The sequence below is a fragment of the Diplotaxodon limnothrissa genome, linkage group LG22 (assembly GCF_057381915.1).
Source record: "Diplotaxodon limnothrissa isolate DT_005_m linkage group LG22, D_limnothrissa_male_GT1.1, whole genome shotgun sequence".
Taxonomy (NCBI): domain Eukaryota; kingdom Metazoa; phylum Chordata; class Actinopteri; order Cichliformes; family Cichlidae; genus Diplotaxodon; species Diplotaxodon limnothrissa.
In genome coordinates, this window is record NC_140616.1 from 21,577,361 (window position 1) to 21,601,759 (window position 24,399).

General features: G+C 43.0%; 1 protein-coding gene across 3 annotated transcripts; it reads left to right on the top strand.

Moving 5' to 3' along the window:
- The first annotated feature begins 4,986 nt into the window (after positions 1–4,986).
- Positions 4,987–22,456, top strand: igf2bp3 (insulin-like growth factor 2 mRNA binding protein 3). 3 transcript variants are annotated; one of them, XM_085345770.1, is made up of 16 exons: positions 4,987–5,282; positions 6,263–6,323; positions 12,034–12,082; positions 15,383–15,434; positions 15,632–15,695; positions 16,366–16,644; positions 16,764–16,898; positions 17,262–17,384; positions 17,512–17,647; positions 19,473–19,604; positions 19,788–19,856; positions 20,854–20,973; positions 21,105–21,179; positions 21,384–21,515; positions 21,607–21,720; positions 22,027–22,456. In XM_085345770.1, exons 1-16 carry the CDS (start codon positions 5,108–5,110, stop codon positions 22,135–22,137), a joined length of 1,827 nt encoding a protein of 608 aa, XP_085201896.1. In that variant the 5' UTR covers positions 4,987–5,107; the 3' UTR covers positions 22,138–22,456. The 3 variants fall into 3 exon arrangements, with proteins under 3 accessions (XP_085201896.1, XP_085201898.1, XP_085201897.1); XM_085345772.1 differs by lacking the exon at positions 19,788–19,856 and adding an exon at positions 20,543–20,545 and having other exon boundaries at positions 19,473–19,584; positions 20,837–20,973; XM_085345771.1 differs by lacking the exon at positions 19,788–19,856.
- Positions 22,457–24,399: the final 1,943 nt, after the last annotated feature.

A 24,399-nucleotide genomic window follows, 5' to 3' on the forward strand; every position in this document is an offset into this window, starting at 1 on the left:
ATCAGAGGAAACGGACAACTTACTCTGCTTAAGATTCATCAAGTCACGTACTTTCTCGCACAACAAACACAAGCCCATTGCAAAATTGCAAAGTGTTAAAACTCCAAATAACAGCAAATCATGTTTCCATCTTCTTTCAGAAAACAAGTCATTGCTTTTTGGAGGGGGGGGTTGGCGTTAAGGAAGGAATTGTTCTTAACACGTAGCACACTGTAACTAATCAATCAAGGTGCTGAAACCAGTAAACAACAGCTGCCAGAGGGGAAGGTTTCCTATAAGAGAGACAAAGCCACATGCTAAAGCATGTTCAGTATAGCTGCAATATATACCAAAGTCTGCAAATGTTCATGTGACTCTGCGTGAAAACTTTTCCTGCTGCATCAACATGTGCTGCTAACCTACACAAAGGCTCCACAACAATAGACTAAAAAAATGCAGTGATCTTCAGTTCACATGAAACACACAAAAATCAACAAATGTTTATGACGTCAAAGTGCATTTTTGTCCATTTGATGTTCAATTTTTAAAAAGAGAGAAAAAAGAAGAAGAGATAAGTATTCCTAATTACAGCTGCTACAAACGCCATGCTTTGAAGGGTGTGCACTAAGCTCAAAATATAACCAAATGATCAGCTACTTGGTAAATATTTTAATTACAAAAATAGATCAATTAATAAAGGAACAGTTGCTGCCAACTGAAACAAAACAATCGTGTGACGGCAGCTACGTTTGGCCGCTTTTTAAACCTCCCCTCCTCTTCCAGCAAAAAACAAATGAATGATTATTTCATTTAAAACAACAGCATATATAAGCAGTACTATCATCTACTGATGGCATAGGAAGAAGAAACTTTTCCACACAAATTCCCAAGATTTAAGTTGTGTATGGGGGGGGAAGGGTGTGTAAGACAAGAAAGCGAGAAAAAAAAGAGAGCAGACTATTTTCTGGGATTATTCGTCTTTTTAAAAGAACATAACAGAGATATTTTCTGGAATATTTGCTAATTTGCCAGCAGACTATGGCTATCCCCATTTAACTGCTGCAAGAAATATTCCTTGGCATGTGCTTTAGGGGGCACAAACCGCCATTTTCTAATGAGATGAAGGGTGTCATCTCAAAGCAGAATCTGTGGAATAAACATGCCCTTTTTAAGGGTTTTTGGAGCCTACATGAAAGCACTTGATGACAATAGAAAACACATGTATGGAGCAGAAAAAGGAAAAAAAGAAAAACGCAGTTGCATTAACATCGTTAAGGACATTGTTTGCTTTTAGTTAATGATACTGTAAGGCTCTAGATTCTTCTCAACATGGCGTTCACCACAGTCTTCCCTGACTCTTGTCCGAAGCGGTCAGCAACTGGATTAAATGGTTAAAACTCACGTGGAACGACAATGTTGTCAAAGATGCGAATCGCCTCGCAACAAATAAATAAATAAAAACATAATAAAGCAATCTCACCGGAAAACAGAATCCTTGATTCTCTGTAGCCTAAATAGGATTGTGAAAGAGCCTTGCGCTTGGCGACGTAGACTATATCTTGGAGCGAGGCCAGCTCAAAGTTGGGCTATAAGCTCTCTCTGTTTTTTTTAACCTAAACAATCTCCCTCCCTTCTTTCCCTCCTTGACTTTCCCTCTAGAAATGTCCTACACTGTGATTAAACAGATCGATTTTGTCAGTTCTTTTCCTACACCGACATTAACCGCAGAAAATCTTCCCACATAGGATGCAGTCTAGTCTGAAACTTTATGTCAGTTTTGCCCCCTATGGAATTTGTCCATAGCGAGGAGCCCTGAAGCTGGGGGCGGGGAGACTTTCTGTACATTCCTCAGCGATACATTCACTACTCCTCTTGCAGAGCCTGCAGCCACACACACACACACGCACACACACGCGCGCGCGGACTGCAGCCATGCATTGGCTCATTTAAACCGACAGAGACTGGAGAGCAACTTAACATGACTGCTGTCTCTATACATTCAGCCTGTGAGACTACCAGCTCTGAGACACTGCCCAGCTGGCAGAGCTGGCATTCACACCGACCCCCATCCGTGTGCGTTTCGTTATTTCATGAGGAGTGGAAATGGTTAACGACTAATAAACGGGGTTTTAAAAAATTGTATGAGTTTAACTAGGCCGACGGAAAGCTCCCTGGTTTTAAATAACCCTCATATAGATCCATACAGGAGAAAGACTACAGAGATCTAAGCACTCACTAATAAGTTAATAAGAAACTTTTCGGGGAGCAGGTCTTGTAACAAATTATGAAACGATTAAAAGTCGATAGAAAGTTGCCCTAAAGTTGAATTTTAAACCCTATTTCACGCCTTTATCGTTTAACCTATTTAAGGGTTGCCCTATAAATCCAAATACAACATAAAGTTCTCGGAAAGTTTTAAAGAGGGTATTTTTTTTTTTATGCAAAGCGCCTCGGATTGAATCACTGGCGTGTTTCGTTACATCTTCATGCTTCAACCCATGACAAAAGCCAAACTGGGCAAACATGGGGAGAAATGCGTGATTGGCGCGCTGATTCATATAGAATAGTCGAGCCGGGGAACCAATGAATGAGCGCGTTGAGGCCGAGCCAGCAGGAGTAGTGCGGAGCAGGTTTGCGGCCCTCCGATTGGACAGCCTTCTCGACCAATCAGACAGCTCGGTGTGTTTGTTCAGCAGCAGCAGAGAAGTAGACCCACCGAGTCAGCCATGGCCCCGGTCTGTGAGCCAGTTGCTGAAGGGCCAACACTCCCTTTGTAACCTGCTTTACATGGACACGCACACCTTGGCCTGTTCATTAGCAGACGCTGCAGAGACGCGGTGCCATCACCTCAGCTCCAGAGAAAAGCTTTTGTTCCCTTCTCTTTTTTTGTAATGCCACTTGCAGGGCTGCAGAGACGACTACACCCACCTGCACTCACGTTTCTAACTCTTTCTTAAAATACTTTTCAAAATAAGACGACCACAAGTCAAACACGGGCTTACAATGAGTTAAAATAAAAGAATAATAATAATAATAATAATAATAAAAACACCATGCATTTAAAGGAGAATGAGATGAAAGTTACTGCTATTGTGTAACTTTTTTTTGTAGTTGACATTGTTGCTCTCTGGCTACTTCTAACTAACCCGTCACGCCGATTCATCTAACACAATTTTATGAATGAAAGCGTGCCCTCCTGTATCCCCACACACGATCCTGAAAAGAAAATAGATCCATGAAGCACATATCTAAAGTATACTGTGTCGCGTCTCCTGAACACGTGATGAAGTTTAAGCCTCGCTTTAAAGGTGCTGGGTTTAAAGCTGAACTTTAATATTATAATGCAGAGAGAGATGCATTTGGGTGCCAGCTTGTTTGGTGCATAAATCTGAAACTAATGCTATAAAATGAATGCTACCTTCATAAAAGTTTTCTACTTAGCTCTTCTCTCAAACTGCTTTAAAGGGGCACGGATTCAATTTTATAGTCATTTTGGCAGACACTGCGGCTGAATTATGCTCTCCGTATATTGCAGTAACGTTCAGCAACACTGCAAACTATACCCTGCACAAAGGCAGAATTTATTGTGGTACTTGACTGTACATGTGCTTATAAATTTACGCTTTGGGGGATCATTAGTGTTTTGAAACTTTGTGCCCTGACAATATATCATCCTATTGACATCGCCAGGCATGGATTAATCTGCCAATTAGTCCTGTGCATGCAGAAATGACCCGTGGAGCGACCCGTTCGTAAACTGTCGACCTCTGCCTATGGTTTACAAAATCTTACAGACAGTTGTGTAATGTTTTAAGACACGTATTCCACACGTGATTGAACTGGGCTTTGCTTTACATAGTACGCTAGGGGCACATTGGTGTGGGAGACCCCTCCCTCTTTCAGTAAATTCAAATCCATGCTGGGGTATAGCAGAGAGGATTCGCCATGTGTGATTCGCTCCACATGGCCAACGCTTCGTAGTTGTGCCAAACAGCCCGAAAGACGACAAAACAAATGGCGTGGCTGCACTCATTTCGCCCAAAGATACCCCCTCGACGTGACCAAGAACAAATGGGGCCTGCTGTTGGACTTTGAGTTGTGGATCAGAGAGGGCATGGCTCCACTCCACTCAGAAGATGGATGCCGTCATGGAGAGTAGTAGCCTACGTGTCATTCCCACAATGCGTGAGGGCCCAAGGAGTTTCACAGGACCTTTCCACACTCAAAATACGTACAACTGAATGCGCTCTATATGCAATTTGACAATATGGTGTCAAAAAAAATCATTTATGAGTGGCCCCACCCCCTTTTCCATCCGTTGTGTCGCCAATATAGCGCACTTAGCACAGCCGTGCGCACAAGCCCTCGCAATATCAGCGTCTCCCTGCTATGGGCGTGCGTGCGCGCACCGCCGTTTTTACTATTCCTCATTTGACCAATGAGAGTCGAGGCTGTGCAGAGAAAGGCACACGAATGTGATTCTAGTAAAGATACACTAGTTTCTCACGGAATCCCTTTACGCACAAAGCTCGCCAGGTTTTTTCCCAACACCAATCCACTCTTCCCCTCCTTTTTTTCTTCACTCCCCTTTGCTGTCCCCACCCCAGACTCCCGTGCAATTTTCCCCAATCCCAAACACTTAATTGAGCAATTGGGATTCCTCACGTGTGGGCTGATTTGTAGTTTGAACACGTGGCTCATTCAAAAAAGCCGGAATAGCTGAGGATTTTTTTCTCTCCCCCCTTCTTCTTCTTCTTATTCTAGGTTCTAGACTTAGAGGCGGGCGCCAGCCTTACCGTGTGTGACATTCTCTGTCTCTTTGCCAAGGGGTTTGGAGGAAGACACAAAGTAGTTTCTCCTCCTTTTCACCCAGCCCGCCATCGTTCGGAGACACGAGATTAATAATTGAGCATTTATTTATTGCGCGATAGAGACAGAGGGGCGAGGGAGCGCAAACGCACCGTGGGGCTGCCAGTTTAAATCTATCTGTGGCTTGAACGACCGGGAAGCACGCTACAGCCACTCCGTAGTAGTAAAGGCGATTTAGGCTACTCCAAACACTGCACATCCGCGAGAGCAAATAACTATCTCTCCCTCAGCGTAAAGATTGTCCCTTTCGGCGCAGAACATGAATAAGCTATACATTGGCAACGTAAGCGCAGAGGCGAGCGAGGAGGACTTCGAAACTATCTTTGAGCAGTGGAAGATTCCGCACAGTGGTCCATTTCTTGTCAAAACTGGCTATGCGTTTGTGGATTGCCCGGATGAGAAGGCAGCAATGAAGGCCATCGATGTTCTTTCAGGTGAGACAATCTGGGGCAAAAAGGTGCTATTAGGAAATTATCCCAAACTGCTGCAATTGTGTGAAGATTGCTTTACTTCTGGTGTTGGTGGTGGGGGGTACCCTATGAGAAACGCATGTAGTCCTGTAGGGTGGGGGGTGTATCCAAGCGTTTCTTTCTCTCACACAACCTTTACTTGGCCTTTTGACACCGTGGGGCTCACACAAATGGCTTCCCCCAGGTTTGAGTGAAATTCTGCCCTTGTAATTTGACTGAGTGTGGCTTGGTAAAATGCTAGAGTAAACTGCTCAGTGTGAGCAATGCGCGTTATGTCCGTTCAGGACAGCGAGCGGGGGTTGTGGAAGCCGTGAAGTGAACCCTTGAGCTCTATCACACAGCCCCAGCTTGGCACGATTGAAGAGTAATGTGTCGTCGCTTTCACCAGTTTCTACTGGAACTTTCACTCTTCTCCAGGTTTCAAAATACAGGCCTTCTCCAACAGCCTCCACTCGCTATACTGTGAAGCCATTTCGTCCATGCTGACACACCAGGTGGTTTAATTGTGTTGGCCTACATTTGGCCAACACAAACTCAGGCAGGCAATCCACATTTAGCTTTTTTTTTTGTACATTAATCACTCCAACCCTTCACGGCTTGTTGTCTAATTTCAAGTTAAGCGTGCACCTACAGAACACGTAACAGCTGAGCTAAACTCGTTCACTATTTTTACGAATAGTGCTAATGTCAGGCTCATTTGTCCTCGTGCTACCAGTGTCTCGCACACTTTGAACAATTTGTGCTCCTATGCGAGAAATATCCAGCTCGCAGTCATGCTTATGTATGCTTCTCTGGATTTTTAGTAGTAAACATTAACCCCTGTTTTCTTTTTTTGGGGGGTGGTTGTTTACTCAGCAGTATGGAGGCCTACACGAGATGTCATGTGGTTAATGAAATTAACGTAGCTGTATTTTGCTAATTTAAATTTCTCTTTTCTTTTTAAGGTAAAGTTGAACTTCACGGAAAAGTTCTCGAAGTGGAGCACTCGGTCCCTAAACGTCAAAGGTACGTGGGTTTTTATTAAATAGTGCTTGGTTAAACTCGTAGAAGCCCCACATATATTTTTAAATTGTAGTCACCCTCTCTTCCTCGTCACTCTCTTTTTTTTTTTTTTTTACTTTGACCTCGTGTGTGTGTCTGTGCGAGTGTGTTTTAATAATGCTGCATGTGTGTTTGTTGCCAAGCTTTACATATTTATTTTAGTTAAAATACGTACGCCCATCACCCCCCCCCCCCCCCCCCCCCTCTTTCTTTTTTCCCTGAATGCTTTTTGGGGTCAAATAAAAGGGGCGTATGGCGCTCTGTTCCTTCCTCTCGCCATGACTGAGGGGGTGCTCCCAAAACCGTCGTGCATTTGAGTTAAACCACCTCATGGTTGTCTTCTCCTCGCTTGCTCCATTCCCTCGTGTGTATGTGTTTAGTGTATATGTGCAGTTCTTGGCGATATTAAAGCACAAAGCTCAGGGCGAGTACCAAAGTGTGCAGGCTGAAATGTGTGCTGAGTGAGTGCAGGCTGGATTTGAGGCGTACAGGCCTTGTGAAGTCGTCCATTTGAGAATGATCTGCCCGTCATTCTCCCTTGTTTGCCCTACGCTTCCGCCCTCCTCAGCACATTGTGCTGCTGTTGCATGAGATGGACTCCAAACGCGAGTGGAATGGGAGGTTTGGGACCCAAGTCACGAAAACCCTATGGTTTCAGAGTTAGACACCCGTAACCACACTGGGCGGTACGGTGTATGATTTCCAAAGGTGCACAATATATTTTTTTTGTGTGGTTCTCGGAATATGTGCAGTGGACTTAAAAATAAGGGCCATTTTTGACATGGTGTGTGTGTATTTTTATATTATTTGGTGGCGATGCTGTTTGGTGAAAAATTAGCATTTTCCTGAATTAAATTGCTTTTGGTTGATGATAGTTGCGGCAATTTCTGACTAGTATTGCAGGTTTGCATTGTTTGCTCTCAACGTTTAACTGATCTGCTCTTATGTAAAGAAATGGGTCACACTTGAAATTACAAATTCCTGCTGAAACACGTTGGCATTAAAAAAAAACTGCTCCCCGTGACTTGTATTTATTTAAAGCGTTTTGGATATAAAATGGAGCAAACGCAGAATTCGCGAGACCTTTACATGAAATGTATTTTCCACGTGGACATCACAGAAGCATTTCCCGGTGGGCTGTTGGTCTAAATTGTAGCTTGGTTAAATAAACCAGGTGTACTTAAATGAGAATTTGCGTCAGATCTTCAGACGTCCCCTCTAAACGCTGTGGTGATTGTGTTTTTGTGCACACCGAGTCGAGTTTGCGCCACATTTCAGAAAGGTAAAAAAACGTGCCCTTCCTTTGCTACATGGAACACAGTCAATGGGAACAGTATTCTGAGTATACGCTACACACACGCGCATACACACACACGGACACTGGGGCCCCTCTTTGCACTCCAGCTTGAAAATATGAACTGGGGGGGGGGCTTGGCCAATCACCTTTGAACCTTAAGGGGGAAGTGCTAGAGCAGACGAGGATCAAGGGTGGGGTGGCTATAGTTTGGAGTTCATACAGATTCCACTGAATACGATGACATGGTTTGTGGGGATGTGGTATTTTTATAGTTTCAAGCGAACCAGGTTAGAGCCCAATTACATTAAAAAAAATAATAATAATTTTGTGCGTATTCTCATGCCTCTATCACGCGTGTGACCAAAGGGGCACCAAAATTATGATCTATGCATTTGGTGTAACATTGGGTTTGTCTTAAGGAGTCTTAAAAAATGGGCTGTAGGCATTAACAGTATAACGCAACGTAATTATTTAATTGGAAACTCATTTTCTGCACATACACGGCGCTTTTGGTTATTTAACTTTGAGTTAATTTATGAACGTTTGCTTTTTACGTTGCGTGACCTTTTCCTAAAAAAAAAAATGTGTTAAAGTCTTTTGAAGCAAAAAAAAATCCGCCATTTTAAAGATAACATTCACTTATTCTCGCCAATATCTCCTTTATACGATTGTTCTGTGGAAAGCCTGTAATTTTTCTTCAGCTTAAAAATTCAGTTGTGTAAAGCTCTGACCTAGTTTCATATTTTCATGTATTTGTGTACGTAGACATAAAAAAAACCCAAAAAACAACTAATAAATAAATGGTTTTAAAAATCTCCTATGATGCAATTGCACCACAGGTAAACCCAAATTGAGGTGGTGTATAGGGTTGAATTCTACTCGCTACTTGGATATTTTTATTTTTTATTTTTTTCCAACAACGTAAAAAAATGCAACTTGCCCATTCCCACGTGCACATATGTGCACATGTACTGGAAGAAAGAAAATGGCATGGTTGTAAGGGGGTGTAAGGGGGTGGGGTATGTGTATTTGAGAGGAAGACCGACATCAAACACGCATGTTTAAATGTACACAACTTCCTTTAAACTCAGTTCTTTAGTAACATTTTAGTACTGGTGATTTTGTTTCTAAAGCTGGGTTTAAATTGTAAATTAAATTGAGACAGTACTCAAACTTCTCATGGTTGCTTATAGAAATCACTCCTAGTGTAAGAATTCTCGGTCACAGGGTCAGCGTGGGGCCCCACCTGCACCCCCCCCTCCAAAAAAAAAAGAAAAAGATGAGTTGGGGTGCCAGAGAATTATGAATGTGGCCCCTTGTTTTACTTGGACTGCAGGCAAATGCTAACTCTCCCTCAGTCTAGACTCAAATCAGACTGGCATTGCACTTATAGCTTGTTCTTAAACCTGTTCTGTAAGATCTGGAGGTAAAGACATCGGTGCATAATGGCTTTTCGCATATGGCAAGCTCTAACTGTTCAACTCTGGAACTGCCAAGAATTTCAATATATCCAAATGCATTAATGTAGTTTATTGGGTTCATGGTTTGCATGCACGTAAGGCCTGTGAGGGCAGTGGAAACCAGACTGTGTGGAGTTCAGTCATTCAGAACCTCTGCCTTCTGAATAAGCAGTGGCTGTGGATGGGCGTTGAGCACAGACCTCGTGTGTTTCTCTCTGTCAACAATGGTGTTGACGTACAGTGCTTCATTATGGGGGCGGGATGAGTGAGGAAAAGAAATGGAGATGACTACAGGTATCATGTAGCATTATTCTGCTCAACTTATGAACGCTGTTGTAGTATACATTTGCATGCTTGTGTATACGTGTCTATTGAAACCACCTGTATGCACTGTCTCCCATCAGGAGGCCACAGGTCTCAGCTGGGCTCCAAGAATGGGGACGAATGTGTAGAATGTTGGTCCGTTTGAAAGTAAATAAGGTGCTCGGCCTCCTCCTGGCCATCACATGACGAGCCAACCCTAGTCACTCTTGGCCCTCCCTCCTTTCCTCCCCCTCCCACTTTTAACCCTGCTCTACATGTTCCTGTCAGTGGACTTGTCTGTGTCCATGGCAACGGGGCCCCACCCCCACGGGGCAGAGAGGGCCCTTGTTACCCTTGCTTGAAACTGGGCTATCCCCCCCCCATACCACACCCCACTCACACAGCCTCACACACACCCACCCCTCCCCAAATCAAAGACTGGGACTGGGGAATGTATACCACCCACACACCCCCACCCCACCACATACCCTGGCTGACTTCTTGTGTGTGTGGGTGGGTGGGTATAGGTTAATCCAACTGGAAGTGCTTTGTGCATTTGCACATTTCGCATGGCGTTCCCACCGCAATGCAGAGCATACCAAATGTGTGGGGAGATGCTGCAAGATCAGCCAGGAATGGCACAGTGGGCCGGAAAGGGCTGAAATTCCTGGTGGGAGTTATTTGGGAAGTTTTCTTTACAATTTGCCCATTTAGAGTTAAGTAGTTTCTTTAATGCGTGGTACTAAATATATTGTACCCCTATAAGTGTGACTGTAGTCCTAGTGGCTAAGTTGAGTAATTTCAGCTTTATGGCCCTTATTGCAGCGGTCTCCAACCTTTTTTGCGCCACAGACCGGTTTATGCCCGACAATATTTTTCACGGACCGGCCTTTAATGTGTCGCGGATAAATACAACAAAATAAAACTGGTACCGAAAAAAAGATTTATTCATAACACACGTGAAAAGACCCAGGAAATCCGAGTTAATGATCAAAACGATAACAAAATAACGCTGAAAACCGATTTAAAAACCCTGAAAACCATACATTTCACACCTGAGCCTCAACTCTCGCGGCCCGGTACCAAACGACTCACGTACCGGTCCGAGGCCCGGGGGTTGGGGACCGCTGCCTTATTGTACACATGCAGTACAATTTTTAGTGTGCGCACATTCATGTATGGAAAGTTTCAAATTTGTGTAGTGACTCTTGATCTTAAAAATTAAGTTCACTGTGTAAAAGGGGAGTTCATCAATGCTGCATGTTGAAAGGTGCCATCTTGTGCAAACTACCACACTGTTAATGGTCTTTTTAGAAGAAAAGAAAAAATAAATCTGCCCAGTACATGTAGATCCAGAGGCGCTCGGGGACATTTGAGAGAAAAGGGGGTGAAAATATGTAGTGAAATTCTAGACTTTACACAAGGGGCAAAAATGTGCACGTAACGCTAAACTGACTGCACGGAACTGTGTGTGTGTATAATGTGCGACGTGTGTATAATGTGCATGTAAAGGCGATGTGGAACTGGTCTGGGGTCAAGGTTTCATTCCACGTCGTGTGTGTGTGTGTGTGTGTGTGTGTGCGCGCATGCCTCAGCTCCAAGCCATATGTACGCCTTTTTCTTTAGGTGTGTGTGTCAACAGGCAGTGGACTTTGGAGTGGCTTGTACTTTTCTCACATTTTTACACAACATGCAGACAGACCCTTATGAAACTTAGAGTAACTGATTCAGAAGGCCTACTGTCTGCATGACCTCCACACATAACCACTACACTTATGCAGCTGTAAACATAATGAAAGTGGGAGCCATAAGCAATAATTCTGTCTCAATTATTCCTTCCTATGCAACAATGCAAAACTCAACTGTTTGTCTTCACTTGCATCTTCTGCATGCACACTCTGAGCAAGTGCCTTTTTTTTTTTTTTTTTTTTTTTTTTTTTTTTTGGAGTCTTCCTATGTAGTGTGATGTAAGAAGAGACGAGGGGGGGGGAACAACCCAAAAAAACCCAATGGGTCTGAGACTTGAAGTTGTTAAAATCTCATGATTCTGTACTATAGGATGCATGCTAGAGTCAGGTTGCGTAGATGTGTTTTCTTCCCCCCCCCAGCTTTCTTCGTGATGCATCTTACTACTACCACCATCTGTTGGATTTACTTTTTCCCCCCCTCTTGTCCCCTTCTTCCCTTCTTCCCCTTGTCACTCTTTGCTCTCTGTAACACAGCTGGTAATTTGGGAGAAGGGCGTGGTGTATGTGATTGTGTGCGTGTGTTACATTAATTTGAATTTTGGGAAACTCGAAACTAAACTACCCCACTTTTTTTTTTTTTTTTTCTCTCCTTTCTATTTCATGCAGGCTGTTTCAGTACACCTGAGTTTAGAGTGGAATTAAAGACCTTCTGTCAGTGTCCATCTTACTGAGAAATAAGTCCTTTGGTTTTTTTTGTTTTTTTTTTTTTAAAAACCCCAAAACAAAACACAAACCTCTTCTATATTATCCTTGGTATTGTCACTTATTAACTAGCTGTTGCTTTCTCTTCCATCTTTTGTCCCATCTACCTTCACTTTCTTTATCCATTCACCCCTCACCCTCTTTCCCTCTTGTTCTCTCTCCAGGAGCTGTAAGCTGCAGATCAGGAACATCCCGCCTCACATGCAGTGGGAGGTGAGTGCTAACAGGCTGCTAACCGCTTCCAGGGCGGGGCACCATGGGGCAGCCCAACTGGGCTCTCGTTTAGTGGCCTCTGGAGTTACCTTGCCTCCTTTTGGGTTTCAATTGAGCATGCACTTGATGATTAGTTTGACTTTGGCTGCTGTAGCTTAGTGCAACATACTGACCGGTATCGGTGGGTAAGGAGGGTGGGGGACTCTTACTAATGTCACTAGGCAGTTGACAGTCGGGATTAGAGATTTTAATTTGTTTTTATTAAATTTTCACTACCTTTGAGTGTTGTGGTGTTTTGGCTTTTTAGGGAAAAAAAAGATTTAATGAGGGTAGACTCTCCAGATGATGCTGACGGGCTCAGGCAGGAGTATGTTTGTAGCACTGGATCTACATGCGTTTGCTGCTCGCAGAGACTTGTAAAACAAAAAAGCTGCATGCTGATGTTTTTAAATGGGGAAACGTGAGTTGATTGTTTTGCCATGGTGTCCTTCACCACTGATCACATGGGCTTGTTTGTGTGTGTGTGTGAGATGAGGCTTTCACTTTCAATGTGGAAAAAAAAAAAGTGGAAATGAATTAAAAATAAATCAGTGTTGTCTGAAGGGTTGTGAAAGATTCATGCAACCCAGGGGTTGGCCTGGCTTTAAGTCCTCCTTTAGTGTATGGCAGTGCATTATTTTTTTCCTTTAAATTGTCATTTTACTTGTTTGATACTTGTGAATTTTTCTTTGTCTAAAACATACAATGCATGTGGGTATTGGTAGTTTTATTATTTGCTACAGGTATCAGTACCTGACATTGAGAAAGGTGGCAAAATAAAATCAGCCCTTGCTCAATTGTATGCAGACCACTGCAACAGACACATCTGTAATGCTTTTGTCAGGTTTGTGAGATGGTTAGCGGTGCAAGCTCACATGGAAGTGAGGTGGATCTTAATTTGCTGGACACATTTTACGCAATGCACAATTTGAGGATTATTACGCTGTTGCATTAAACTGTAAAAAAAAAACCCCTGTATTTTAAGCATTGTCTGAAATAACAGTTCAAGACTTAGTGTTTGCTATTCAGCTCCAAAATGACAGCTGCTACATAAAGTAGTATTTACAGGGTGTATTATTTGACTTGATTTTTGAGTTTCATAGTGTACCTTGATATATTAGACACCCCCCTTCCAAAAAAACCCCAAACAAATTTTCTCTTCTGTAAATTCTTCAGAAAACTGATTTTTAAATTTTACAAAATTGTTCTCAGATGTATAAGTTCATGAGGTTAAGAAGTGAGTATTCTGACAGGTTTAAACTAAGCTGACGTAATTAATTTGCACAAAAGCTACACGTGAAATGGGGGGTGGGATGAATACCAATAGAAATGTTGAGCTTTGACATGGTCAGGACTTCAAGGCCGTTGCCTGATTAGTAGGGGAAAGAAATGGTCTGTTGAGCAACAGTATGTGTGTGTCATGCGTAGCACCTTTTTTTTTTTTTTTTTTTTTCTTTTTTGTTTCTCCCCCCCCTGCATTTAAAAAAACAAAACACAAACTGGTGTCTGCTCCACGTTCTTACACACTAATCTGTTGGGCACACCTAAAATTTTTTTTATGTGAGCTTAAATTGCAAATTTTTGAACTTTGGCAGTGATTTTTTTTTTTTTAAAAGCTTTAAAATGTTGCAATTTATCTAAAGTCAAAATTACGCACTTGCATGTGGAATGTGGCAGCTTTAACACGGCTTTACGTGACTCCCTCCCCCCAGCTACATCACCTCCACTGCAGAGGTTTAGCTGTCTTGGTGTGTGCTTGCACCGCAATTTATATATATAAAAAAAAAAAAAAAAAAAAAAAGGAATAATAAAAAATCTGCTTTGTCAAGACCATGGAAGCCAAACAAGAGAATTCTCATGTTCAATTGCACAATTGTTCCACACTGTTCTGAACTACAAGAGTGTAAAGGTTAATGCATGACTTTAGATTTCAGCCTGCTTCAGTCAGTATGATCAAATGGCTATGGACACGCTCAGGGTTTTGTGTAAGTAATGGTGGGCTCGCTTTGCCTACGCATGTTCCTAAACTCCAGCTCCAGATACACCCATGTATGTATGTACCTATGTAGCGAGGCAGCTTTCTCTAAAGGTGACATGGAGATTCCTCTCCCCTCAAAAGCGAGGGGGGAGGTGATTTAGATGAATGGAGGAACTGAATAGAAAGAGGTCTTTTGATGCAAAGGCCTTGTTTGTATCTTATCAGGTAGATAAGACAAACGGGTCATATTTTGTGTGTGTAAAAACCTTCCAGCTAGAGAATGGTGGCGAGAGTAGCAGCGTGTTCACGAGCTGTAGTGAGTGGGTGGGCCTGGACTGTTTCCCCTTCCCTTCCATGTGCGCTGATTCACAGAATGTGTAGCATGAACTTGCACCCCTCCCCCAGCTGCTGCTGTTTCCTGCTGGAATGTACCCCACCCTTTCCTGAATGGCCTGGATTCCCATTGGCCAGACTCTGTAGATGGACAGGCAGAGTAGCCAGCCAGCAGCCAGTAACTCCTAGCTTCAGGGAACTCGTATCGGTGCTGGAGCAGCCAATGATGGAGAGTGGAGATGGCAGAGAGGCGGGAGGCAGTCTGGTTGGTAGGGTTGGGGTGCGAGGTGGGACAGGCGGGGATGCGGTCCTGTTGGCTAGAAAGTGGGGTTGAGCTCCTGAGGGTGTGGCCATGGGTTCAAGCATGGTGGAGGTCTTAGCTCAGATGGGAGCCGGCTCGCTATCCCCTCCTCCTCTCGCTCACATTTGATCACATCTGTGAAACGAAGTCCCGTGGTCTTGGTGGGGTTTTCTGTTATGTGCATATGCTAAGGTTTCTCCCAACACGCCTCTTCTATGTGTGGATTCAACATGCTGATGATCTTAATCTGGTGCATTTGCCACTATTCAAATAAATCCCACAAACAAGTCCTTCATTATGCAATTTATGCTTTTGTCTGCCTTTTACAGCGTTTCTAAGATTTTCTATTTAAAATGTTTTATTTAAAAAAAAAAACAATTAAAAATAAAGAATGAAAGGCACCAGCTTCCCACAGGGAGTGTCATAATTTGAGTTGACAAGCTTTTACAAGAAGCAGCGAATTTATCAGTGTAACTCATCTTTGAACTTGGGTCCAGAATTGGTGGAGTATGTCCTGGCAGTGGGCTAGGCCTGTTCTTCTGGATGATCTTCTGTTCACCAGTGGGTTCAGATCAAATCCTTTAGACACAATGTACTCATTTTTTTATTTATTCATTTTATTTAATTTTTTTCTTCCCTCTCCCCTCAGGTTTTGGATGGTATGCTTGCTCAGTATGGTGCAGTACAGAGCTGTGAACAAGGTAAATATGCTGTTGATTAAGCCTAGTGTTACAAGACACACCCTGCACTGAAATCAGTTTTTCCAAATCCTTCCTTACTGTACAATTGTTTTCAAGTAAATGCTTTATTAGCTTCCTAATGAAATTTTAGAGTAACCCAGGTTGGTCAACTTTCACCGTCATTGTTGGATGTGTGCTGACTTTGTGTATTCTCACAGTAAACACTGATACAGAGACTGCAGTTGTCAATGTTCGGTATGCTACCAAGGACCAGGCGAGGCTGTGAGTACGCGCACACACAGTGTTCACGTCATTAACCTCTATCTCATCTGTCTTGATGCCTCTGACATGAATCTGCTCAAGCTCCCCCCCCCTTTTTTTTTTCTCCTCCCCCCCCCACATTGTGTTCGACACCACATCAAGTTCCTCTGTCAAGTGTTCTTACAGTGCACCTGATTTCCTCCTTCCAACACCCAGTCTAGTTTAATTTGACATGCAATGATAACTGGGGCTGTGTGTGTGTGTGTTGGAGATGGAGGGGGTTAAATTGGCCATCTGGTGCCCCCTGGTGTACATGTATCATACTACTCTGCAAGAGTGGTTGGAAGAGTCTCTTGGAATAATTGATCAGTTCATTAAAAATCTAAATCCTTGAGGCTAATGAGGAGTGAGTGCTGACAGGATGACTGTAAGGTGGCGTTTGGCCAGATCCCCAGTACCTGCTGGGAATGTTGAGTTTGGACCTTGTTCTTAAGACACAAATAATTTACATTAAAACCTCTTTGTTTAAATGTCCCTACCTGCTTTTTGGTTTCTTCAATTAATGAAGAGTCAAACTTGAAGCTTTGTGTAGTTTTTTTTACTCCATGTCTGCAAGCCTTTTGCTCTTAAATTAAACGTTCGGTGGTAGCAATCGAGAGGTTAACATGCCAACATCTTTAATTCTTTTCAGGGCAATGGAGAAGCTGAATGGATCTATGATGGAGAACTATACCTTGAAAGTGTCCTACATCCCTGATGAGACGGCGGCACCAGAGGGTCCTCCAGCAGGGGGCCGGAGAGGCTTTAATGCCCGCGGACCCCCTCGGTCTGGCTCTCCGGGTTTGGGCGCCCGGCCTAAAGTGCAGTCAGACATCCCGCTACGCATGCTGGTTCCCACGCAGTTTGTAGGGGCGATCATTGGCAAGGAGGGCGCGACTATCCGCAACATCACCAAACAGACCCACTCAAAGTACGTACACGGAGGTCAGGAATTATACTCGGCATCGCACGTCAGCGGTGTCCTCCTTTCCTTTTCTGCACTGCTGGCCGTTGAGCAGCGATATGATGAGCGCCTTTTCTTTGTGTCAGGATTGACATCCACAGAAAAGAGAATGCAGGTGCTGCAGAGAAACCCATCACTATTCACTCAACCCCTGAAGGCTGTTCGAACGCTTGCAAAACCATCATGGACATCATGCAGAAGGAAGCCCTTGACACAAAGTTGTGAGTTTATAACAAAATAAGTAAATGTGTACCTTAGTTCAGTTTTGTCACCTATTAACCTTTGGCTGAATCTACTGTTACACTGAACTAAAATGAGGGTATAACTGCAAACTGTGATGCTGTTATTTATAATTTTATAAATAAATCACTTTGACAAATCGTATCAAAGCTGCTTCATAAAAACAGCTTTCCACGCCCCTATAATGGCTCCCATTTTTAACTTCTTATGAGTTCAGATGTCATATCTTGGCTTTGCTTAAAAATATATCAGCCCTGTCTGTTTGCAGCATGTAGGAAAAGTAATAGAACTGATTGTATCAGATTTTGTTTTTCATTTGACTTCGCAACCTCTTTTTCCCACAGTACTGAGGAGATCCCACTAAAGATCCTTGCACACAACAGCTTTGTGGGAAGATTAATAGGTAAAGAAGGACGCAACCTGAAGAAAATTGAGCAGGAAACGGGGACCAAGATCACAATCTCACCGTAAGTTGCAAAGAGTTCATTGAAACTCTACCTATTGACAGTTTGCAGTCTGTGAGGTTGGTTTATAAAATTACACCACACTTAGAACAATAAGTTCTAATGCACCTCCAACCTTTATTCTGTCCAGTCTTCAGGACCTAACCCTGTACAACCCAGAACGGACCATCACAGTAAAGGGCTCCATTGAGGCATGTGCAAAAGCTGAGGAGGAAGTGATGAAGAAGATCAGGGAATCCTATGAGAGTGACATGGCTGCTATGAACGTAAGCAATTTAAAAAAAATTAAAATTTGAATGAATCACTTTTTCAAAGGGGAAATCTGAAGTAACTTTGTTCCAGTAAATATAAATGTGACCGGTTTCTTTAAAAGTGACGTAGATGGTCTGTTAATGTTCTTGGCTTTCAAGTACACTGGCCAGACATGGCCATTAAACAGGCCCCGGGTGGGGGAGGTGGGGATTTTCTGGCAGGTCTTAGAGTCACCAGGATACTTTCTGTGATTAGGGTTTACATAAAATCAAGAAATCAGATAACAAATTAATCTGCCAAGGAACTGGAACAGTGACGTTTACATGTACGGGAGTGATCTGAAACTACCATGGTGTAATGGCACTCTTTCATCCTCAGTTTTCTTGTAAAGATACGTGTACATTTTTAGTGTTTTATTATTTGTTTATGTATTAAGTCTTCAATACAAAAGACACTTCCACATGTCAGGTATTGTGAAATCAGTAGAAAGGAATACTTTTATTTTTTTTATTTTATTTTATTTTTTGCTACTCCTGTGGGTGAAGAGGAAATTTTTCTTAGTTTCCTAGCAGAGCTCACTAACCCCCAATGTGTCTGTGGAAATCATAACAGCTCCAGGAAATTCCCTTGAAGGCTAAGGAAAGGTGCATCACTGCTTCCTTTTAGCATGGGATCAGCTGGACCTCCCTTTTTCTGAAAGGAAGAGGAGGAAATCCCATCTCACGATTCAAACGTTACACATTTAAACCATTCATGAAAAACAAACTGTCAACGTAACTGGGAAGAGGTGCAGGTCATGTAAATGTAAACTAATGGGTCATGGCAATCAAATGGGAAAACGCACTTGATATTTTGAGCCTTCGCCAGCAGGTTTTAAACCACAGGTGATTCTTACACTGCTGTGATTTTCTTTTTTTTTGTTTTGTTTTTTAAATCTGCGTGTAAAGTTGCCTTCTATGATCTCATTAATTATACATTTATTCCAGTTAAGCTCTGTACATGAAGACTGAGCTATATCAAAATAATACCAATAAGTGAAGTCAATCTTTTAGCACACTTAAACTGATTTTCTTTTTTTCCCCCCTTCATATCTTTCCTTGGCCTTTATTTATATATTTTCCATCAAAATTGGGGAGGGGAAAACCCCATAAAATTGTGGCGAGGGACTGTACCATTAGTCTTCCTTCTTAGCTGTTGAAACTGAGTTTACAAGGAATGTGAAAAAAGCTTGAAGCTGCACTGTGCGGTTGTTTACCAAGTGGACAATGCCTCATTTGAGATTTTCTGACTGTCCTAGAAAATATGCTTCAGGCTCACAATTTGATTCATTTTGCTTGTCCAGGGTTTGCAAAAGTCCCAGCTGAAGTCGAGCTGTTTTTTGCTTCGGGAGTTGATGTTTAATTCAGAAAATTGTCAGTTTTTTTTTTTTTAAGTTTTCTTTACCTAAAGTGGTGCATGTGCAGACACGAATATGATTTGATGGCAGCTGTTGTTGGAAGTCTTTACTTGTCCACTTCAGTAGTAGAAATTCTGTGATGTAGCGTGGTTAATTGTCCAGTGCATCTTTCAGCTCAGCTAGTGAGTGGGTGTGAAGTGTGCTGCCTCCAGGCTGCAAGGAGCATTTCCAGTAGTGCAGGCATATCTAAAGGAGACAGTTTCCTGCTGTGAGAAATTAAACTTAAAGCTTGAGGGTTTTTTGTTTTTGTTTTTTCTTTCCTGGGGGGGGGGGGGGTGTGTGTATTTTCCCTTTGTCCAGAGATCATGTGTGATAGCAGTGTTGGTTAGATAATCCATGTGGTGGTGATGTGAATTGCTAACAGAGCTGTCCTTTCTTTGCAGCTCCAATCCAACTTGATTCCAGGCTTGAATCTGAATGCTTTAGGTTTGTTCCCCACTACAGCAACAGGCATGGGTCCCTCCATGTCCAATATCACACCTCCTGGAGCCCATAGTGGATGCTCATCATTTGGAGTAAGTGAGACACTCTTGCAGATATGTGCTTACTGCATACACTACATTACACAAATCCAGGGCAGCCCATGTTTAATTGTTACGCTTGGTGTGCTGGTTCCTTGGGTCAGGTTGGTGAAATCTGTTAGAGTAGAGACTTTGTCTTTAGCCACTCGGTATCATGTTTGTTTTTTTCCCCTTTAGTGCAGTCCTTATGGGGGTGAAGGGCCATTTTGGGCTCCTATGCTGTCAGCGAGTAGCCAGTCCCTTGCTGTAAGTTGCCCATCCCCAAAGTGCTTTGCACGGCTTGTGGCTGCTTGCTGTGGGGTTTTGTTTTGAGTTTATTTATTTTTATTTATTTTTTTAGGGGGGTTGCATCCACTTTGTCCTCTTGTGACATTTGGGCAGCTCCTAGTGTGTTTGTGAAGTGAATAGGGAGGCTGTCTTTCTCTGATCAGTTTCAGGAGATTGTTTCTGCTAAATGACATTTGAGTTGTCAGGGAAGGTGAAGGTTTGAACGGCAAGTTCATCCTCTGAATCAACAGCCCTTCTCCACATTTTGTAGCCTGCCAAAGCAACTTGTTAGTGTGCCCTCAGCTGGCACATGGACTGGAAAATTGGACTCGCTCCAAAACCAACAAGTACTACTTCTTCTGTTTTTTTTTTGTTTTTTTTTGTTTGGGGGGGAGACAGTGCAACCACCTCCCTTTCAGATCTTGAGTCAGCCGCACTAGAGACTGGTGATTTCCTGGTCCAGTTTGCATTAAGGCTCCATAGTGTAATAGCTTATTTAAACATTACTGTCCACTTGAGATTTTTATTTTTTTTCCTTAGCAAAAATTAACAAGTTCCATCTAACGGTAAACCTTTGCATTAAGCCAACTCGGACTATAGCTTCTGTAAACAGAATCGGTGTGCAACTGTTTGCCAAATGTTTTAACACCAATCTGAGCATGCAGCACGTTCCCAAAAACACCCAACGATTTTGGGAACATGCTGATCAGTAATGAGTAGGAACCCCACTGGACAATAACGGTAGCATCTGCGTTTACTGCTGCGGGGGCAAACATGCCTCTTCTGATCAACCAGTGATTTCAAGCAGAGGGTGTAAGCGCCGATGACACTTAATGAGTTTAACAGCTTCCACAAGATCGACTGTTGGCATTTGCGCGTTGGTGTTTGAAAGTTGAGCAAATGTTCTTGGGGGGGGAGGTCTGTGCGTGCGATCTTCTCCTAGTCGCAGTAGTACTAAGCTGTTTATATCCAGCAGGGACACCCAGAATCGGAGACTGTTCACCTGTTCATTCCTGCACTTGCAGTGGGCGCCATCATTGGAAAACAGGGTCAACACATCAAACAACTGTCACACTTTGCCGGAGCCTCAATCAAGGTGAGTGATTGACAGGAGGGTAGAGACTCTGAATGTCAATGATAACATTTTGATGCTTGCCGTCTTCCCGTTTTCATTTGATGGGAACTGGAGCATAAGTGAAGTTTCTTTTTCTTAATGACCTCTTTCAGATCGCCCCTGCAGAAGGAATGGATGCGAAGCAGAGGATGGTCATCATTGTCGGACCACCAGAGGCTCAGTTTAAGGTGTTGCACGTTCACAGCCAAATAAATGCATTAAACTCTCATGCTAAGATTAAAAATTAAGATGTCACTTTATTTAATCATAGCGGAAGTTTGCATTTATCTTGATTTTATTTATTCGCGTGTTAGTGGAGCAGAAGTATTTCTGAAAGAAGTTTTTACCTAATTCGGTAGGATTAACCTGTGCTTGAACACATCTGACTGCAGGCTCAGTGTCGAATCTTTGGCAAGTTAAAAGAAGAGAATTTCTTTGGACCTAAGGAAGAGGTGAAGCTGGAGGCGCATATCAAGGTTCCCGCCTTTGCTGCTGGACGAGTTATTGGGAAGGGCGGGAAAACGGTAATCTAGATTCTTTCATGCCCGAATTATATTCAGTTTATATTTTTGCCCCCAATAAATGTTTTGAGTTAATTTTGATCTGTGTGTGCAGGTAAACGAACTGCAGAACTTGACCTGTGCAGAAGTGGTGGTGCCCCGGGACCAGACGCCTGATGAGAACGACCAGGTTATAGTCAAGATCAGCGGACACTTCTTTGCATGCCAGGTGAGTTGCATAAAAGAAAAGTGCTCTGGGCATGTTTTTCTGACACTGAATAAACTGCTATATATTCTTTGCCTTTCACTGTAGCCATACAGTTAATTTCCATTTATAACAAGAACAACGTTATGCACGCTGAGATGCTTCCAAAATTGATTAAAAAAAAAAAAAAATTAATAAATTTGGCTATTTGTCTAACATTTTGCACAGGAGGTCAGCATTCTCAGGGCAGATTGCGTGGCATCCTTGTACACTTCATTTTATGCTTTGCTCGGCAGTTTTAGCTTAACACTTGTTCCTCTTGTCACCTAGCTGGCCCAGAGGAAGATTCAGGAGATCCTAGCCCAGGTGAGGAGGCAGCAACAGCAGCAGCAGCTTAAGCCTGCATCTGGACCCCAACCTCCAATGCCACGCAGGAAATAAACATCCAGCGGCCCTGGAGGAACGGTGACCGAATCTTGCAAGAAGACTCGACAGAAGGACAGATGCAGCAGAGTCCAGGAAGGGGAGAAGACGATGACGGCAGTGGGTCCTAATGCTCATCTCAGGGGTTAAAGGTTGTTGGAGCCCAACCAAACATCCTCCCCTCGTCTTACTTGGGACTGCGTAGCTGATTTAAGAAAAAAAAGAAAGACCCTGCGCCTCTAAAAGTTCCACCCACTCCGCCTCTCTGCATCTCTGCGAGAATGTACTCCTGAGGGCTCCCACCGTTGTCACCTGCCCTCACAAGTGCGCACCCCTCAACCGCTCTACTCATCCCCAAAGGATGTGTTTAAACTTGTATTTTTTTGTTTTCTTTTTACACTAGAAACACAAAGAAATAAGGACCCCCGCCCCCTCCTATCACCGCCTTGGTGTTGTACTTTAAACATGACAAGATGTTTTGGTTGACTTCAGATTTAGCGAACACCTGGTCTATATATATATTTTTTTTCTTGATGTTTAATTGGTTGGTGAAGCTTTCTTATGAGTTTTCTCTGGAATGGAAAAAGGCATTGCTATCAAGGTCCTGTTTGGACCACCTGAAAGATTTATTTGGGGAGGGGGCGTGGGGAGGGGGGTTGGCTCAGATTGTGTGGGTCATGTTTAAGGGGGGGTTGTTTTAGGACAGGACCCCTGAAAGGGTGAATTATATGGGGCGTCCTGCCCTTGTGATAAGTGGCATTTTATAAATTGGGATGCATTTTACAGATAGACCTATAAACAAAAAAGAATTATATTAAAAATATATATATATTTAGAGTTGAGGGCAGCGCCACGACTGACACAGGGAAATGGTGCCGAACTGCTGCTGCCCAGGAAAACCAATTAAATATGCATTTTTACTTAACTACCTCAGGATCTAGTACCTCAGAAGAGAAAAGATATTATATATATGAAAAAAAATTGTTCCTTTTTTTTATTTTGCTTTGTGGTGTTTTGTATACTTTATAAAGCTGATAGTCTTTGAACATTTTTATTTTTTTAAGAAAATTTAAAATTTTGGTCAGCTGCCAACTGACCTTGCCTTCAACTCTGGTGCTTTAGGTGGCATTGTACATGTGTATGTGTGACTTAAGATGACCCTGTACATAAAGTCTGTTTGTACATAGCAGCCCCGGAGCAAGAGTTGGCGCCCCCTCAGCTGGCGGCTGACAGAAGTATAGAGAAAATCGCCTCAGTTTTTCCCCTGAGGGTCCACCATCTTCAGAAAGAAGTGCAAAACAACTACGACATGCAAATAATGCCAACCGTACATGACTGCAGCAATGCAATTTTTCTTTTTAAATTTTTTTTTTGGGGGGGGGGGATTACCATAGTTAATGATAATGGTACTTTAATTTGTCAAAATTTCCTTTCACCTTCCTATTTGAGGGCTGTGGTCAGGGTGCTGCAGAGAATACTGTAATGGGGTCCTTCCTGTAGCTGCCCTCAAGTCAGCAGAGCATGTGTTTGTGGTCTGTTCTGTTCCCAGGCCTCCTGCCACCTTTGTTGGCGAGTGTCTTAGCGAGGTCAAAGCCCCCACTAGGTTTAATTTCATATAGAGCGAGCTTTGTCATTTCAGAGTGGCCCTTGTAGCAAGGCCATCAAGTCGATGTCGTTAACTGCCTGGTGAGGGTAGGGGGAGTCACACTGATAGATGCAAACGTAACTTTTTTTTTTTTTTTAAGTTTCAAGGAAAATGATTTAAACAAAAGGATGTCTCTGTAACCCGCAAATGTACTTGATGTTTCATTTAGTTATGCTTACAGGGAATAACGAGCCAGGATAGGCGCACAGACCATACTGGGTGAACCCTGACTGGCGTTTATTTTAGGGAAAAAAAGGAAAGGAATCCAAAAACATAAAGATGCAGTTATTTTATTTTTTTTTTTCCATGCCGAATGTAAATATGTTGATTGTGGTAAAAGTGCTTGAGTGTATCCATGCTTCCACAGTAGAACGCCGTCTACCTCAGCTGAGGGGGCGGGGGGTTGTTGTGGCACTAGGCACCCAGCCCTGCCCCCACTGAGCGCCAGCGCGCACTGATACCTCAGTCCCCCAAACACTTTCTATTTGGGCGCGCCTTCCTAACACCGTGCTTAACTGAGGGGCACAAGTGATACTTTAAAAAAAAAAAAAAAGTCCCTAACATCTCCCATCTCCCTGCCAACCCACCCTTCCCACAACTTCCCCCTTCCTCCAGTTTATTTTTGATCTACCTCT

Coding starts and splice junctions, on each gene's coding strand:
- igf2bp3 (XM_085345770.1), top strand. CDS start 5,108: ATGAATAAGCTATACATTGGCAACGTAAGCGCAGAGGCGAGCGAGGAG. Junction 16,899..17,261: donor GAAGCCCTTGACACAAAGTT/GTGAGTTTATAA, acceptor TTTTTCCCACAG/TACTGAGGAGATCCCACTAA. Junction 19,605..19,787: donor GTGGATGCTCATCATTTGGA/GTAAGTGAGACA, acceptor TTTCCCCTTTAG/TGCAGTCCTTATGGGGGTGA.